Here is a 15,257-nt window from a genome sequence, read left to right on the forward strand (position 1 = left end):
GCTGGTAGATTCGTCTTTGGTTTTTACTACCATGCTGCATACAAATACAATTGCGGTTTTGAGTAATTTATTGTATCTTTACCGCGTCTGCGATCTCATTGGCCCAGTGTCCTACAAGTTTTTAAATGATGGACGGATGGATGGATGGATGGATGGATGGACGGATTTGGGTGAGATGTTAATCAAGCAGATTGAAATTGGAAAATAGCTGGTTTCGAGGCAAATGCCACTGTAGAGAGTGAAGCCTGAGTGACTGACGACTGGAGAGAGCTAACTATGTTGGGATTGTCTGTGTAGTTATTTGTATCATGATGAACACGATGAACAAGATACCAATGATACCAGACACCTAATTTATGGAGATTTGCACCTGTTGTAGTATGCTTACATTTGTGCGAATGCTTGTTTCAGTGCACTGATTTCATTAACAGACGTACGCGAGCATTAACGTGGGAACTGTCACAGGTGATAGTTGTCAATCAAAACAAACATTTCTCCAGTTCTCTATTCATTTTATTCTGGCATCTGACGAAGGAATAATTGCACCTCTCCTTCCCTCTCACGATGATCCTCCAAGACAACATTTTGCTTGAAGAGGATATTCTAAGGAATATTTTAAAGAAAATTTGCCAAACAAAAATTGGCGTTACTGGCAAAATGGCGGCCATTTTGATAGACAGGTCAGTCGAAATCACAGATTTTTGCTACGAAATTTTTTGAACTGGACAAAACTAGATCGAAAAAGAACGTGAAAATTCATCACCAGCCAAAACTTCAAATGCCAAAGTGCATTTTTCGAGTTTTGGTGAATTTTTGAAAATCAAAGGCCAAAAATGAGAAAAAAATCAAAATGTTACCAAATTGACCTAGAAAACTGAAATTTTGGTGTATACCCTATTTTCGACCTGCCAAATCGATTGCAAACAAATTCAAACCGTTTTGAGCAGCTCTGGAGCCTCCAGCAGACTTTCAAAACTTGAAATTTCCACACAATTTTATCAAATGAAGTTGGAAATTCGAAATTTACGCTGCACTCCAACTAAAACACGCTATCAAGTCGACTGCTGGTGAGTTTAAGTCACTTTGGAGCATCCAGCAGATTTTTGAAATCTAAAACTTTCATAAAATTTCATTAAATGCAGTTGGAAAGCCGAAATTCATTCCGTAAACTAATTTTAATACCATATGAAGTCGACTGTAGGTAAATTTTAAGTCGTTTTGGAGCCTCCAGTGACCTTTTGGAAATTACTGGAGCCTCCAGTAAATTATCCAAACTTGAAATTTTCACAAAATTTCATCAAGTGAAGTTGGAAATCCGAAATTTACGCTGCACTCCAACTTCAACACGTTATTGAGTTGACTTCTGGCAAGTTTAAGACATTTTGGAGCCTCCAGTAAGTTTTTGAAACTTACTATTTCCACAAAATTTCATCAAATGGAGTTGAAAAGCCGAAATTCATCTTTGTAAACCAATTTTAATACTCTATGAAGTCGACTGCAGATAGATTCCAAGTCGTTTAGGAGCCTCCAGCAACTTTTTGGAGAATACTGGAGCCTCCAGTAAATTTTTGAAACTTGAAATTTCCTCAAAATTTTGTCAAATGATGTTGGAAATCCGAAATTCACGCTGCACTCCGACTTGAAAACGCTATTGTTGATTGCTTGCGAGTTTAAAACATTTTGGAGCCTCCAGTAGATTTTTGAAACTTACTATTTCCACAAAATTTCATCAAATGCAGTTGAAAAGCCGAAATTCATTTCTGTAAACCAATTTTAAAGCTCTATGAAGTCCACTGCAGATAGCTTTCAAGTCATTTTGGAGCCTCCAGTAATTTTTTGGAAATTACTGGAACCTCCAGGAAATTTTCTAAACTCGAAATTTTCACACAATTTCATCAAATGAAGTTGGAAATCCGAAATTTACGCTGCTTTCCAACTTGAACAGGCTATTAAGTCGAATGCTGGCGAGTTTGAGTCATTTTGGAGCCTCCAGTAGATTTTTGAACCTTGAAATTTCCACAATATTTCATTTAATGCAGTTGAAAAGTAGAAATTCATTCTGTTAACTAATTTAAATACATTATAAAGTCGACTGCAGGTAGATTTCAATTCGTTTTGGAGCCTCCAGCAACTTTTTGGAAATTACTGGAGCCTCCAGTAAATTTTCTAAACTCGAAATTTTCACACAATTTCATCAAATGAAGTCGGAAATCCGAAATTTACGCTGCACTCCGACTTGAAAACGCAATTGTCGACGGCTTGCAAGTTTAAGACACTTTGGAGGCTCCAGTAGATTTTTGAAACTTGAAATGTCCACAAAATTTCATTGAATGCTGCTGGAAAGCCGAATTTCATTCTGTTAACTAATATAAATACTCTGTAAAGTCGACTGCAGGTAGATTTCAAGTCGTTTTGGAGCCTCCAGCGACTTTTTGGAAATTACTGGAGCCTCCAGTAAATTTTTCAATTCTCGAAATTGCGATGTAATTTCATCAACTGAAGTTGGAAATCCGAAATTCACGCCGTAGCCACGCTATTAATCAAGTCGACTGCTGGCGAGTTCATGTCATTTTGGAGCCTCCAGTAGATTTCTGAAACCTGAAATTTCCACAAAATTTCATTAAAGACAGCTGGAAATCCGAATTTTACTTTGTAGACTAATTTTAATACTCTATGCAATCGACTGCAGGTAGATTTCAAGTCGTTTTGGAGCCTCCAGCGACTTTTTGGAAATTACTGGAGCCTCCAGTAAATTTTTCAATGCTCGAAATTTCGATATAATTTCATCAACTGAAGTTTGAAATCCGAAGTTCACGCCATAGACACGCTATCAAGTCGACTGCAGGCGAGTTTATGCCATTTTGGAGCCTCCAGTAGATTTTTGAAACTTGAAATTTCCATAAAATTTTATTAAAGGCGGTTGGAAATCCGAATTTTACTCTGTGGACCAAGTTTAATACTCTATGAAGTTGACTGCAGGTAGATTTCAAGTCGTTTTGGAGCCTCCAGCGATTTTTTCGAAATTACATGGATACTGGAGCTTCCAGTACATTATTTAAATTTGAAGTTTCTACAAAATTTCATCAAATCAAACCAACAATTCTTAGCCATTTTGTTGGAAAGAAACATTTTTTTCAATTTTTAAAAACACAAAATCTATTGACAATTTTAGCAGGAAGCAGAAATTTTTGGCAATCATTGGCAAAAGCGACAAGACGTATAACAAACTTTCAAAATGCAAAAACAGGACTTTTGGCAGGCCATTTTTCAAACAATTTATAACTTCATTTGGGGGGGGAGGGGGTGAGCAAGAGATGTCAATACTTTACACATCAGTTATTCATTTTCATTTTTTCAGTTTTTATGCACATTTTTCTGATAAAAATTTGCTAGATTTGAAAATTTTTTCTAAAAATCCTATCCATTTTGCCATTAATTTTTTGCAATCTTGCCAAAAAAAAACATCTACATCTTTCCCACGCATTATCGATTTTAATGAATTTGAATTCGAAATTTTTCAAGCCTTGAAATAAAGATGCTCCATACTCACGGCTCCCTTCCTCCTACCATCATTGATCTGGATAATCTTCCTTTGGCATTATTTTACTTGTTAGTCCTTTTGAAATATTAGATAGATAACTTAACCTAGATAAATGTCTTTTAAATTATTCGCGATATCAAATTATTATCAGTCTACTAATCGGTGTTTTATTTTGTTTCTTTGTTCCAGGTGAGTACAAATTTCTACCATGAAGTACTATGCTACGTAAATGAATAATGTATTAATGATATTACGTACGTAAGTCGTTGTTCAATTGTTTATCATTTATGCATTTACCTATCTATTGTCGATAGGTAATTTAGCTCTAAGCCATCTTGGTGCTTGCTAAACCAACCCCTGTTGACTACCAACCTGTTCAAATTATGACCCAATCTTTTGTTATTTTTAATCGAATGTTCGTCCATTTATGAGATCGATTCCACGATTATTTTTCCTGGGGTTATTTTCTTTATGGGGCTTTTAAATAATTTCAAGTATTTACTTATGTTGTCAATTTTTTTTATTCCTACACAAATTTCGTTGGGTCGTCATTATACAAGTTTTCATCCATGTTGCTCATTTCTACAGCCATTACATTTCAGCTTCTTGAATGTTGAGCGAAAATCTACCGAGCAAAATATATTGTCGGTTTTTCACCTTGACCATTCAACAGATGTTGTGCACTCGGATGGTATTTTGCTATCATAGATATCTACGTAAATGTATCTAACAGTATACAGTACACATTACATGTACGCCAAGTTGCCCAGATATCTACATATTAATATAACTACCCCTTTTACAAAACAACCAAATTCGTAATCACTCAGCGGAACCATTGCGGATGTATACTTCCTACGAAAATTATAATCATCACTTTATTCGTACTTTCAGAAACGATTACGTTCATGTGGCTACTGGCTACAATGAATGAGTCATATGCTCATATGTGTTTGTATCGTAAATGAAATGGTAAGGAGAGGGGGGAGTAAATAGTACACTTTGGTTCGGATAAGTACTTCATTTTATCGGTTGTGTCTAATTAATTTACCTATTTTAACAATAGGCCTTTATGAGTGTTGATTATAAACTCGGTGCATAGCTGAAGAAAAACGTAATTTATTTTTCAAGATATAGCACGTGCGTTGAAATGAGAAGTAGACCTGGGTGAAAATGATACATATTCGTTTCCTTTTTTAGTTTTAATGGTGTATCAAAATGTTCTTAATTGTATTAAGGTTGCTTTTTATGTTGAAGTTTTGCATTTTTGAGCTCCAATTTCCCCTTACAAGAGGTGGAATTTTATTTTTTTAAAATAATTCCTTACTTCTATCTCTCCCTGATTCCAAAAAAGTGGTGACAAGAGCCCCTTCCTTCGATGAAAATATTTTTCAAAAATGAGAAAATTAAATTCATCCAGAAAATTTATATTTCTGCATCAGAATTCTTTGAAAATATAATTCTTATGTCAAGAATGAACCAACTTCGATCCACAATCACAATACTACTTTGGTGACCTTACATAGAGCCCCAAAGTTGTAAAAATTTGAAAAAAAAATAGAATAGATCAAATTTTCTAATTTTTGTTTGGAAATTTCTCACATTTGAACATAATTTTTTAAAGTAACCCCCACTTTGAGAAAAAACTTCCCTCGGTGCTCCGAACAATGTTGTACTCCTTGAGGGGAGGGGGAGAATGTTCAAAATTAAAAATTGAAGTATCTGAACGTTTTTTGAAAAATGTTCTGTTTCTGATCAATTTTTTTTTGAATATAAACCCAAATTCAAGCAGAAACTTCTCCACCTAAAATAATGATATGCTTCTTAAAAGTTTTCCAAGTTGAGAAAAATCGAAAAATATATATATAATTACAAATAAAATGAGGAGAATTCTTTCAGGTGACCACCTTTTTAAAGAAAAAATCTTGCTCGGTTTCCGAAACAATGTAGACCTTCGTATACCAATGGCTCGATCCCTAAATTCAAAAAAAAAATGATGAATCTACTTTTGGTAAAAAAAACCTTCTGAATAAGCCCCCTTTTCGAGAAAAAACTTCCCTCGATCTCGCAATCATTGTTGATCCTCTTACATAAAACAGACTGTCAAAATTAAGAAAAAGTAAAATATGAAATGAAAAAAAATGGAGTGAATTTTTTAAAATGACATTATCTGTGTTGAAAATAATTTACGAAAGTACTCAGGTTTTCATTTTCTCGCAGTTGAAAATTATTGCAGATGTCTCGCTTTTTCCAAAAATTGCCCAAAAATCTCGCTTTGTTGGCAAGAAAAATTTCAAAAAGCCTTGATTTTTTTGCAGGAATTGTCAAAGTCTTGCTTACTGTCAACATTTCCCGAAAAAATGTAACTTTTTTAATACCAAAAAGTTGCAAGAAAGCCTCACTTTTTTACAAGTGTAATTTCCAAAGTCTTACTTTTTGCCAAAAATAATCACATTTTTATTTCAACTCACAATTAAAAATTGCGAATGTTGAACTGTCTCATTTTTCCAAAAATTGCCCAAAAGTCTCGCTATTTTGGTAACAAAAATAATGCCAAAAAATTTTTGTCAACATATCTCAAAAAAATATCAATTTCCTTAGGTACCAAAAAGTTGCAAAAAAGTCTCATTTTTTGCCAAAAATTGATAAAGATTTTCGATTTTTTCCATATTGCCCCAAAAAAATCTTACTTTTTTTTCAAGAACGACAAAAATTGCAAAAAATTGACTTTTTTGCTAAAAATGACTACAAATTGTCGCTTTAAGCAGAAAACTTTCAAACCTATCAATTTTTACGATGTATATTGCTAAAAAGCCATTTTATTACATTTTTTTTTTTGAAACCTATGACTTTTCTTGTGATTTTTTCTGCACTTTAAGATGTTTTGCTCACGTCTTGTGACGTTTTTGATTGTTTTTTTTTGAACTTTTTTGGTTAATAAATTCGGAGAAAAACTTGAACTGAAAAGAGCAAAACTAATGTTTGATGGTAGTTCATTTTTTCCAATAAAATAAATTTCCAAATTAAAAACTGAAAATTGAAAACTGAAACTTAAATGCAAAAATTTTGCCATCACTGTCTAGAGTTACTTTTTTTGGGGCCTTGGGAGGGGGGGGGGATTGAGCATATACGAGCCCTGGCTCAGTAACAATTTCTTCATTTAAGTAACAAAAATCCCAATTTCATTGCTTGAAAAAAAAAATTGTCGAGGAATTATTTTCAAAATTCTTTATTTCAGAAAAAAATTTCAATTTTATTGCTCAAAACACTCGACAAGTTCTTGCGAAATTATTTTTTCATGATTCTTCATTTCCAAAAAAAAAATTACCGAGGAATTATTTTCAAAATTTTTCAAGTATTTTGAAAAAAATCTCAATTTTTTGCTCAAAAAGTTCGTCAAGGTCTTAAGAAATTATTTTTTCAATGCTTTTCAAAATAAATTCCAATTTTATTGCTCAAAATATTCGTCAAGATCTTAAGAAATTAGAAATTACTTTTTCAATGCTTTATTTTGAAAAAAAAATCCCAATTTTATTGCTCCCAGGATCTTGAGAAATTATCTCTTCAGAATTGTTTAGCCTATTTTCGAAGTAGAAAATCCCAATTTTATTGCTCAAAAAGTTCATCAAGATCGTAAGAAATTATTTTTTCAACATTCTTCAAAAAATTCGCCAAGCTATCTTAAGAAATAATTTTTTCAATTCTTTATTTCGAAAAAAAATCCCAATTTTATTGCTCATAGAATCTTGAGAAAATTGTTTATTTTCAAAATAGAAAATCCCAATTTTATTGCTCAAAAAGTTCGTCAAGATCTTAAGAAATTATTTTTTCAAGATTCTTCAAAAAATTCGCCAAGCTATCTTAAGATATTATTTTTTCAATGCTTTATTTCGAATAAAAAATCCCAATTATATCGCTCACTCACAGGATTTGAGAAATTATTTTTCCAAAATTGTTCATTTTCAAAAAAAAAATCCCAATTTTATTGCTCAAAAAATTCGTCAAGATCTTGAGAAATTATTTTTTCAAAATTCTTCAAAAAATTCGCCAAGCTATATCTTGAGAAATTATTTTTTCAATGCTTTATTTCGAAAAAAAATCTCAATTTTATTGCTCACAGGATCTTGAGAAATTATTTTTTCATAATTATTTATTTTCAAAATAGAAAATCCCAATTTTATTGTTCAAAAAGTTCGTCAAGATCTTAAGAAATTATTTTTTCAAGATTCTTCAAAAAATTCGCCAAGCTATCTTAAGAAATTATTTTTTCAATGCTTTATTTCGAAAAAAATCCCAATTTTATTGCTCAAAAAATTTGACAGGATCTTGAGAAATTATTTTTTCAAAATTGTTTATTTTCAAAAAAGAAACTCCCAATTTTATTGCTCAAAATATTCGTCAAGAATCAAGATCTTGAAAAATTATTTTTTCAATGCTTTATTTCGAAAAAAAATCCCAATTTTATTGTTCACAGGATCTTGAGAAATTATTATTTCAAAATTGTTTATTTTTTTTCAAAATAGAAAATCCCAATTTTATTGCTCAAAAGTCAAAATATTCGTCAAGATCTTACAAAATTATTTTTTCAATGCTTTATTTCGAGAAAAAAATCTCAATTTTATTGCTCACAGGATCTTGAGAAATTATTTTTTCAAAATTGTTTATTTTCAAAATAGAAAATCCCAATTTTATTGCTCAAAATATTCGTCAAGATCTTACGAAATTATCTTTTCAAAATTATTCTTCAAAAAATTCGCCAAGATCTCAAAAAACTATTTTCCAAGTACCTTCGTACAAAATCGTCGAAAACGCCCGAACGTAGCCGAACGAAGTTGCTCATTATGTAATTTAGTCGCTTTCGCTTCGCCGATGTGTTTAGCTGGTTTATCAAGTTGGTTCGATGATTTTATCGAACTGAAACAGTATTATTCGGTAATTATTACTAATTATTTCGAAATTAACTCGTAGAAATGTAAAAAAACAGAAACATAATACTCTTAATGTGATAAATTACGAGCTACGTGAATAAAAATACATAAGTACAGCAGAACGTCCCAAGTTAAGACTTGAAAGTTCAGTTTATTGTTTTGAATCCGGTGACATTTTGAGCTACAGAATATCGTTAATTCATTCCGTTTTACGTTCGTTTTCGAGATAATATCGTTGAAAATTTAATTCCAAGTAAGTATACAGTGGTTCTAATATATCTCATGTATTATAAATTAAAATACAGTTGGTTGAAAGCCATCGAGAAACGATGGTATTTTGCTTAGTGCTGTACTTGGAGTAGTTCGAGTTCGAATTGGTTCATCATCATCGTTCATCAGTCATGTAAATTTCATCGAGTATAATTATGCGTAGTCATGGTTACTAAAACGATAGCTAAAGTGTACTCATTGCTATAAGTGTATTTGAACACGAAATATGTACATATGTATTGTAAGTTGGAAATTCGTGGCTCTTGTGCGACCAGTGGAATTTTCATGATCGATGATAACCGAACGTGAAACGATTCGTAGAGCTTATTTTTAGTTAAAAACTGTGTAATATAATTTACTTATCAGTGCACTTTAATTAGTTTCAGTATCAGCTCGCTGTTATCTTGTTAGTGAATCACCCTGTGGGAAAATGTACAAAGAAAACTGGTCCATAGTCGAAGACGTTCCGACGAGAATTCTAACTTGGGGCGCTGATCTGGATGAATTGAAGTCCAACAAAGACAAATACACCGAGATGATTTTCGTAATCACCGGAAATCCTGGAATAGCCGACTTCTATATCGAATTCTTGAACAAACTACACGAACTAGTTCAGATACCAATTTGGGTAATTTCACATGCAGGTGAGTTCGCCTGTTGATCTTGTCTCTAGCTAGATAGATACACATAAATGATAAATTGAATTACATATATTTTTGTTGCTTTAATTTTCGCAGGTCACGAAATACCTGAAAATATAGAAGCTGTGTACGGTACTCGAAAAGACGAGTTTGGCCAACGAATGTACGATCTCCAGCAGCAGATTGACCATAAAGCTGCAGCTATTCGGAATCTGGTACCGAAGGATTGTAAACTATACATAATCGGTCATTCGATGGGAGCTAAGGTAGCTCTAGAGCTGGTCAAAACTCCAGAGCTGGAGAAAAGGATAGAGAAGTGTTACATGTTGTTTCCTACGGTCGAGCATATCGGTAGAACTCCGAATGCTGCTTTTATCAAACCGTTTATCAAGTATTTCGGAACTGTGGTGATATTTTTGTCTTGGGTAAGATTGGAATTCTAGTCGAAGGGTTGTGGTATTTGATGCGATGATGTGAATTATTTAATCGATGGATTTTGTTTTAGATATTTACGTTGTTTCCTGTCGCGTTGAAAAAAATTATGTTGAAATGCACGTTTACCTTAACGCACGGTGCTGCGAACTCGTGTACTGTTAGTGGAGGAATGAAACTTATTCAGCCTGCGGTGTTGAGGAATATTTTCCATTTGACCAAGGATGAAATGATTGAGATCAAGGATCTCGACGTCGAAGTAATTTAAACACGATGATTTATTGAATTATTGATGATATTATGATGATAATGGTAGTCTACAGTTCGGTTGGAAGTAGCTAAATTGGAAAATTTCGAGAATTGAAACCAGCTGTGAATTTGTAGGCATCATTAGTGATCTTCGAAATGTGCTAAAAATACCGAAAAATCTCGTATTCTGTCCCAATTGCGAATTAGTCTCATTTCTTGTTGGAAATTGTCGTTTTTTTGTCCAGAATTTTAAAAAATATTGATTGTTTTTTCTCGAAATTTCTCAAAAATCTTGTGTTGCTTTTTTTTGCCAAGAAATTTGAAAAATTCTCGATCTTTAATCGAAATATTCGAAAAAAATCCTCGTTTGAAAAAGTATCATTTTTTCTCCAGTAAATGCCAAAAAAAATTCTGATTTGGGATGAAATTGTTAGTCTTGCATTTTGTCAAAAGATGTCTAAAAATTCTGGATTTTTCAAAAATTAATAAAAATTTTATATTTTAGCAAATTTGGTGAAAAATTTGTATATTTCAAGTCTTGCTTTTTTCCAAAAGTGGTCCAAAAGTCTGACTGTATGCCAAAAATTGACAAAAATCTCATTTTTTTCAGTACCTAAAATTGCTAAAAATTGTGTTTGAAAAAAAAAAGAAATCCCCCAAAGTCTTGATTTTTTTCAAAAATGGTCCATAGGTCTTGCTCTGTGCCAAAAATTGGCATAAATTCCCGTTTTTTTGTTGGCAAAATTGCTAAACATCTTGTTTTTTTCAAAAAAAAATTCCTCAAAAGCTTTGGTTTCTTTGAAAAAATTGTCCAAAAATTTTACCTTTTGCGAAAAGTCCAATTTTTTAACAATAATTAAAGCATCTCTTCTTTACCTGAAGTTGCCCAAAAAAAATTATGTAATTGTCTTGTTTTTTTTCTCATCCAAAAACTGAAAAAAGCCCAACTTTTCAAAAATTATTTTCAAGTAGCATAATTTTTTTGCAAATGATTCCCAAAAATTACTGCTTTTTATGAACATTTTCAAATTCTTTCTTTTTATCAAAATTATCGAAGATTTTCAATTTTTTTTAAAAAATCATCTAAATCTGTGTCTTGCTTTTTTGCCAAAAATTGTCAAAATGTATCTAAAAAATCTTGTTTTTTGCTAATATTGTCAAAATCTGGCCTTCTGCAAAAACTGTTAAAAAATTTTCGCTTTTTTAGAGATTGACAAAAATATTAGTTTTTAGAAAAATTGCTAAAACGTATTTTTTTTCAAATTCTTAAGTCTTGTTTTTTTTTAATCGTTCAAAAATCTTGCTCTTTTCCAAAAATTGCCAAAAGTGCACCTTCATCTCGCTTTTTTAGCTGAAATTACCAAAAAAAAAAAAAAAAATACCGAAGTGTCTCGTTTTTTTTTTAACCTAAAAACTGAAAAAAGAGTTCAATTGTCAAGTAGTATAATTTTTTTGCTAATAATTCCCAAAAATTAATGGTTCTTATTAAAATTATTTGTTATCAAAATGATTGAAGATTTAAAATTTTTTTTTCAAAAATCATCCAAATTTGTGTCTTGCTTTTTTGGCAGAAATTGCCAAAAAGTATCACTTTTTTGCCAATACAAGTAAAGTAATTCCTAAAAAATCTTGTTTTCTGCAAAAAATGTTCAAAAATTCTCGCTCTTTTAGAGATTGACAAAAATATTGTTTTTAGAATTTTAGAAAAATTGCTAAAACGAATTTTTTTTCAAATTCCAAAGTCTTAACTTTTTTTCAACAATTTTCCAAAAATCTTGCTCTTTGCCAAAAATTGTCAAAAGACCAACTTCATCTCGCTTTTTTAGTTGAAATTACCAAAAAACTGAAAAGAAGAGTTCAATTGTCAAGTACTTAGTATAATTTTTTTGCCAATAATTCCCAAAAATTACTGTTTCTTATTAAAATTATTTTTGTTATCAAAATGATTGAAGATTTTTAATTTATATTTTTTCAAAAATCATCCAAATTTGTGTCTTGCTATTTTCAAGTAGCGTAATTTTTTTGCCAATGATTCCCAAAAATTACTGCTTTTTATAAAAATTATAAAATTCTTTCTTTTTATCAAAATTATTGAAGATTTTTTTTTTTTGTAATTCCTAAAAAGTCTTGTTTTTTGATAAAATTGTCAAAATCTTGTTTTCTGCAAAAAATGTTCAAAAATCCTCGCTCTTTTAGAGATTGACAAAAATATTGTTTTTAGAAAAATTGCTAAAACGTAATTTTTTTTCAAATTCCAAAGTCTTGCTTTTTTTCAAAAATTTTCCAAAAATCTTGCTCTTTGCCAAAAATTGCCATTGCCAAAAGTCCAACTTCATCTCGCTTTTTTAGCTGAAATTACCAAAAAACTGAAAAAAGAGCTCAATTGTCAAGTAGTATATTTTTTTTGCCAATAATTCCCAAAAATTACTGCTTTTTATCAAAATTATTCTATACCATTATTATTGAAGATTTTCAATTTTTTTAAAAAAAAATCATCCAAATCTGTGTCTTGCTTTTTTGCCAAAAATTGTCAAAAAGTATAACTTTCTTGACAATACGAGTAATTCCTAAAAAGTCTGTTTTTTGATAAAATTGTCAAAATCTTGTTTTCTGCAAAAAATATTCAAAAATTCTCGCTCTTTTAGAGATTGACAAAAATATTGTTTTTAGAAAAATTGCTAAAACGTATTTTTTTTAAAAAAATTTTGAAGTTTTGTTTTTTTTTCAATTGTTCAAAAATCTTGCTCTTTACCAAATATTGTCAAAAGCCCAACTTTGTCTAGCTTTTTTAGCTGAAATTACAACAAAAAAAAAATGCAGAAGTGTCTCGGTTTTTTTTTATTTAAAAACTGAAAAAGATGAGTCCAACTTTGGAAATTAATTGTCAAGTAAAATAATTTTTTTGCCAATAATCAATAATTCCAAAAAATGACTGCTTTTTATTAAAATTATCAAATTTTTGCTTTTTTTTGACCTAAATTTTTGCTTTTTATTAAAATTGAGTGTTGAAGATTTTCAATTTTTTTTCCAAAAATTATCCAAATCTAAAAGTTATGTTTCTTTTCAAAATTTGAAAAAAAGTATCACATTTCTTGGAAAAAAATTCCAAAAAGTCTCGTTTTTTGCTCAAATTTAATTTCAAATATTCTCGCTATTTTAAAAATTGACAAAAATAGAGTTTTTAGAAAAAAAATTTTTTGCCAAGAAGTTTTTTTTTAAATTCTAAAAGTCTTGCTTTTTTCAAAAATTGTACAAAAATCTCGTTCTTTGCCAATAAAAATGCCAAAAATCCAACTTTTTAGCCGTTGAAAGGTTTCATGCTTTTCTATCTAAAACTGCAAAAAAAAAAAAACCAATAAAAATATAATATACTTTTTTCTCATCTAAAAACTGAAAAAGGAGTCTTACTTTTCGAGAATAGATAATTGTTAATAAGTATAATTTTTTTGCCAATGATTCCCAAAAATTGAAATTTGTCGAATTTTTGCTTTTTTAAAAATAATATTAGGTACCCACTTAAAAGATTTTTATTTTTTTCTCAAAAATTATCCAAATCTAAAAGTCTTGCTTTTTTGTCAAAAATTGTCAAAAATATTTTTTTCTCGCCAATAATAATTTATAAAAGAAAAAAAATTCCAAAAAGTCGTGTTTTTTGCTAAAATTGTCTAAGTTTTACTTTTTGTCAAAAATTATCACAAATTTCTTGTTTTTTTAATAAATTAATAAAATTTTGTCGTTTTTGTGCAAAAAAAACTCCAAGTCTCATTTTGACCAGAAATAGCCAAAAAGTTCTTCCTTTTGTAAAAATGTCGAATTTTTAGGGGGGGGGGGGGGGTGATGTTTTCTGCATTGAAATATTTTCTTCATGTTTTGTAACTTTTTTTGGTTACTGTTTTGTTACTTTTGTTGAAGAAATTTTTTAAACAAAATTTGTGCATTGAAATTTTGAGAATTTTTTTAGTCATTATGAAAATTTCTAACCTAACCCTCCCCTCCCCTCCCCTCCCCTCCCCTCCCATCCCCCTTTAAATTCAAAAATGGCTCACTGAAACAGCTTTTTTGTGATTTTTAATTCAAATCACTCAAATTGACCTTAATTTGAGAGAATGAAAAGTGTTCAGAATCGAAAAAAAAAATGAAAGTTTTTGTATTTTTATGGTTTATATTGAAAAATTTTTTCAAACGAAAGTTGTGCGTTGAAGCTTTGTGAACATATTTTGTGATCGGGAAAATTTTGATTCGAGTCCTTTTTCCTTTCCAGTTTTAAAAATTAGGTCTCCAGAAAGCCTTTAGATTCAGTTTTTTGTGATTTTCATCAAAACTACGCGAAACTTGATCTCATTTAAGAGAATAAAATTTGTTCAAAAACTAAAAATAAACTTGAGAACCCTCCCATTGATTATTAATTGAAAAATAGTACAGACAATGCCTATATTTTTCCATTTGACTTTTTTCGTTCACCTACTTGAAATTGTTCAATCGATGACCAACTTTTCGCTTTCGGATCATAGACTATGCTCCATTTAATTAATTAATTAATTCGGCGAGCACATCGACTATCGAATTATTTCGAAATATAATTACACTTACCGTTTAATTTTACAGAATTTACGAAAATTCCGCAACAAATTCAAATTCTACTACGGAACCACAGACGGTTGGAGTCCGCTTAAATTCTACGAACATCTGATCCAAGAGATCCCTGAAATGGACGCCGAAGTATGTTGCCAAGGTATCAAACACGCCTTCACCATCAAATCGGCTCATACGATGTCAGAAATGATATCAAATTGGATCAAAGCTGCTATGGCCGAATAAGCAGCGAGAAGCTGGAAGTAAAACTCAAAAAGTTATTATTGTATCGGTCTTAGCCGCACCGGTGCGGTGGTCACACTGTTTGTATTTTGAAATATATAGGTATAGAGGTGCTCGTATTGTACTCAGTGATCGAATGTCTTAAAAAAGGGAAATACGAGTACGTAAGGCCAAAAATTAGCTTATATCTAGTGATGCTGTTTTCATATTACTCAACACTAATTCGGTGTATAAAATTGTTTTTTCCTCGTTTTTTATGTCCTTTTTTATACTCAATATAGTTGTTTTTAGATGTTGAATTGTTGAGTTTTTTTTTAGAGTAAGTATTTGTGGTTTGAGAATGATATTGCGAAAAAAAATTCGTATTATTTTCAAATTTTA

The 15,257-nt window shown here is 30.7% G+C and overlaps 1 protein-coding gene and 1 long non-coding RNA gene across 3 annotated transcripts in view; both read left to right on the plus strand.

Moving 5' to 3' along the window:
- LOC135837719 (uncharacterized) overlaps window positions 1–5,278 on the plus strand; it is a 206,363-nt gene extending 201,085 nt beyond the window's left edge. The window contains exon 5 of the long non-coding RNA XR_010557245.1: window positions 3,731–5,278. This is a non-coding gene — a long non-coding RNA (uncharacterized LOC135837719). The remainder of the gene's footprint in view (window positions 1–3,730) is intronic.
- Window positions 5,279–8,338: 3,060 nt separating this feature from the next.
- Window positions 8,339–15,175, plus strand: sturkopf. Of its 2 annotated transcripts, none has more exons than XM_065352826.1 (5): window positions 8,339–8,722; window positions 9,120–9,383; window positions 9,477–9,805; window positions 9,886–10,071; window positions 14,667–15,175. In XM_065352826.1, the coding sequence occupies exons 2-5, from the start codon at window positions 9,170–9,172 to the stop codon at window positions 14,877–14,879; spliced, it is 942 nt and encodes a 313-aa protein (XP_065208898.1). In that variant the 5' UTR covers window positions 8,339–8,722; window positions 9,120–9,169; the 3' UTR covers window positions 14,880–15,175. The 2 variants fall into 2 exon arrangements, with proteins under 2 accessions (XP_065208898.1, XP_065208905.1); XM_065352833.1 differs by lacking the exon at window positions 8,339–8,722 and adding an exon at window positions 8,854–8,872.
- The last annotated feature ends 82 nt before the right edge of the window (window positions 15,176–15,257 follow it).

This window comes from Planococcus citri, chromosome 1, assembly GCF_950023065.1.
Source record: "Planococcus citri chromosome 1, ihPlaCitr1.1, whole genome shotgun sequence".
Classification (NCBI taxonomy): domain Eukaryota; kingdom Metazoa; phylum Arthropoda; class Insecta; order Hemiptera; family Pseudococcidae; genus Planococcus; species Planococcus citri.

What these genes read in the sequence shown, in the direction of transcription:
- sturkopf (XM_065352826.1), top strand. Translation starts at nt 9,170, where the DNA reads ATGTACAAAGAAAACTGGTCCATAGTCGAAGACGTTCCGACGAGAATT. An exon ending in TTGGGTAATTTCACATGCAG is followed by an intron (nt 9,384 to 9,476) that starts GTGAGTTCGCCT and finishes TAATTTTCGCAG; the next exon opens with GTCACGAAATACCTGAAAAT. An exon ending in TGGTGATATTTTTGTCTTGG is followed by an intron (nt 9,806 to 9,885) that starts GTAAGATTGGAA and finishes ATTTTGTTTTAG; the next exon opens with ATATTTACGTTGTTTCCTGT.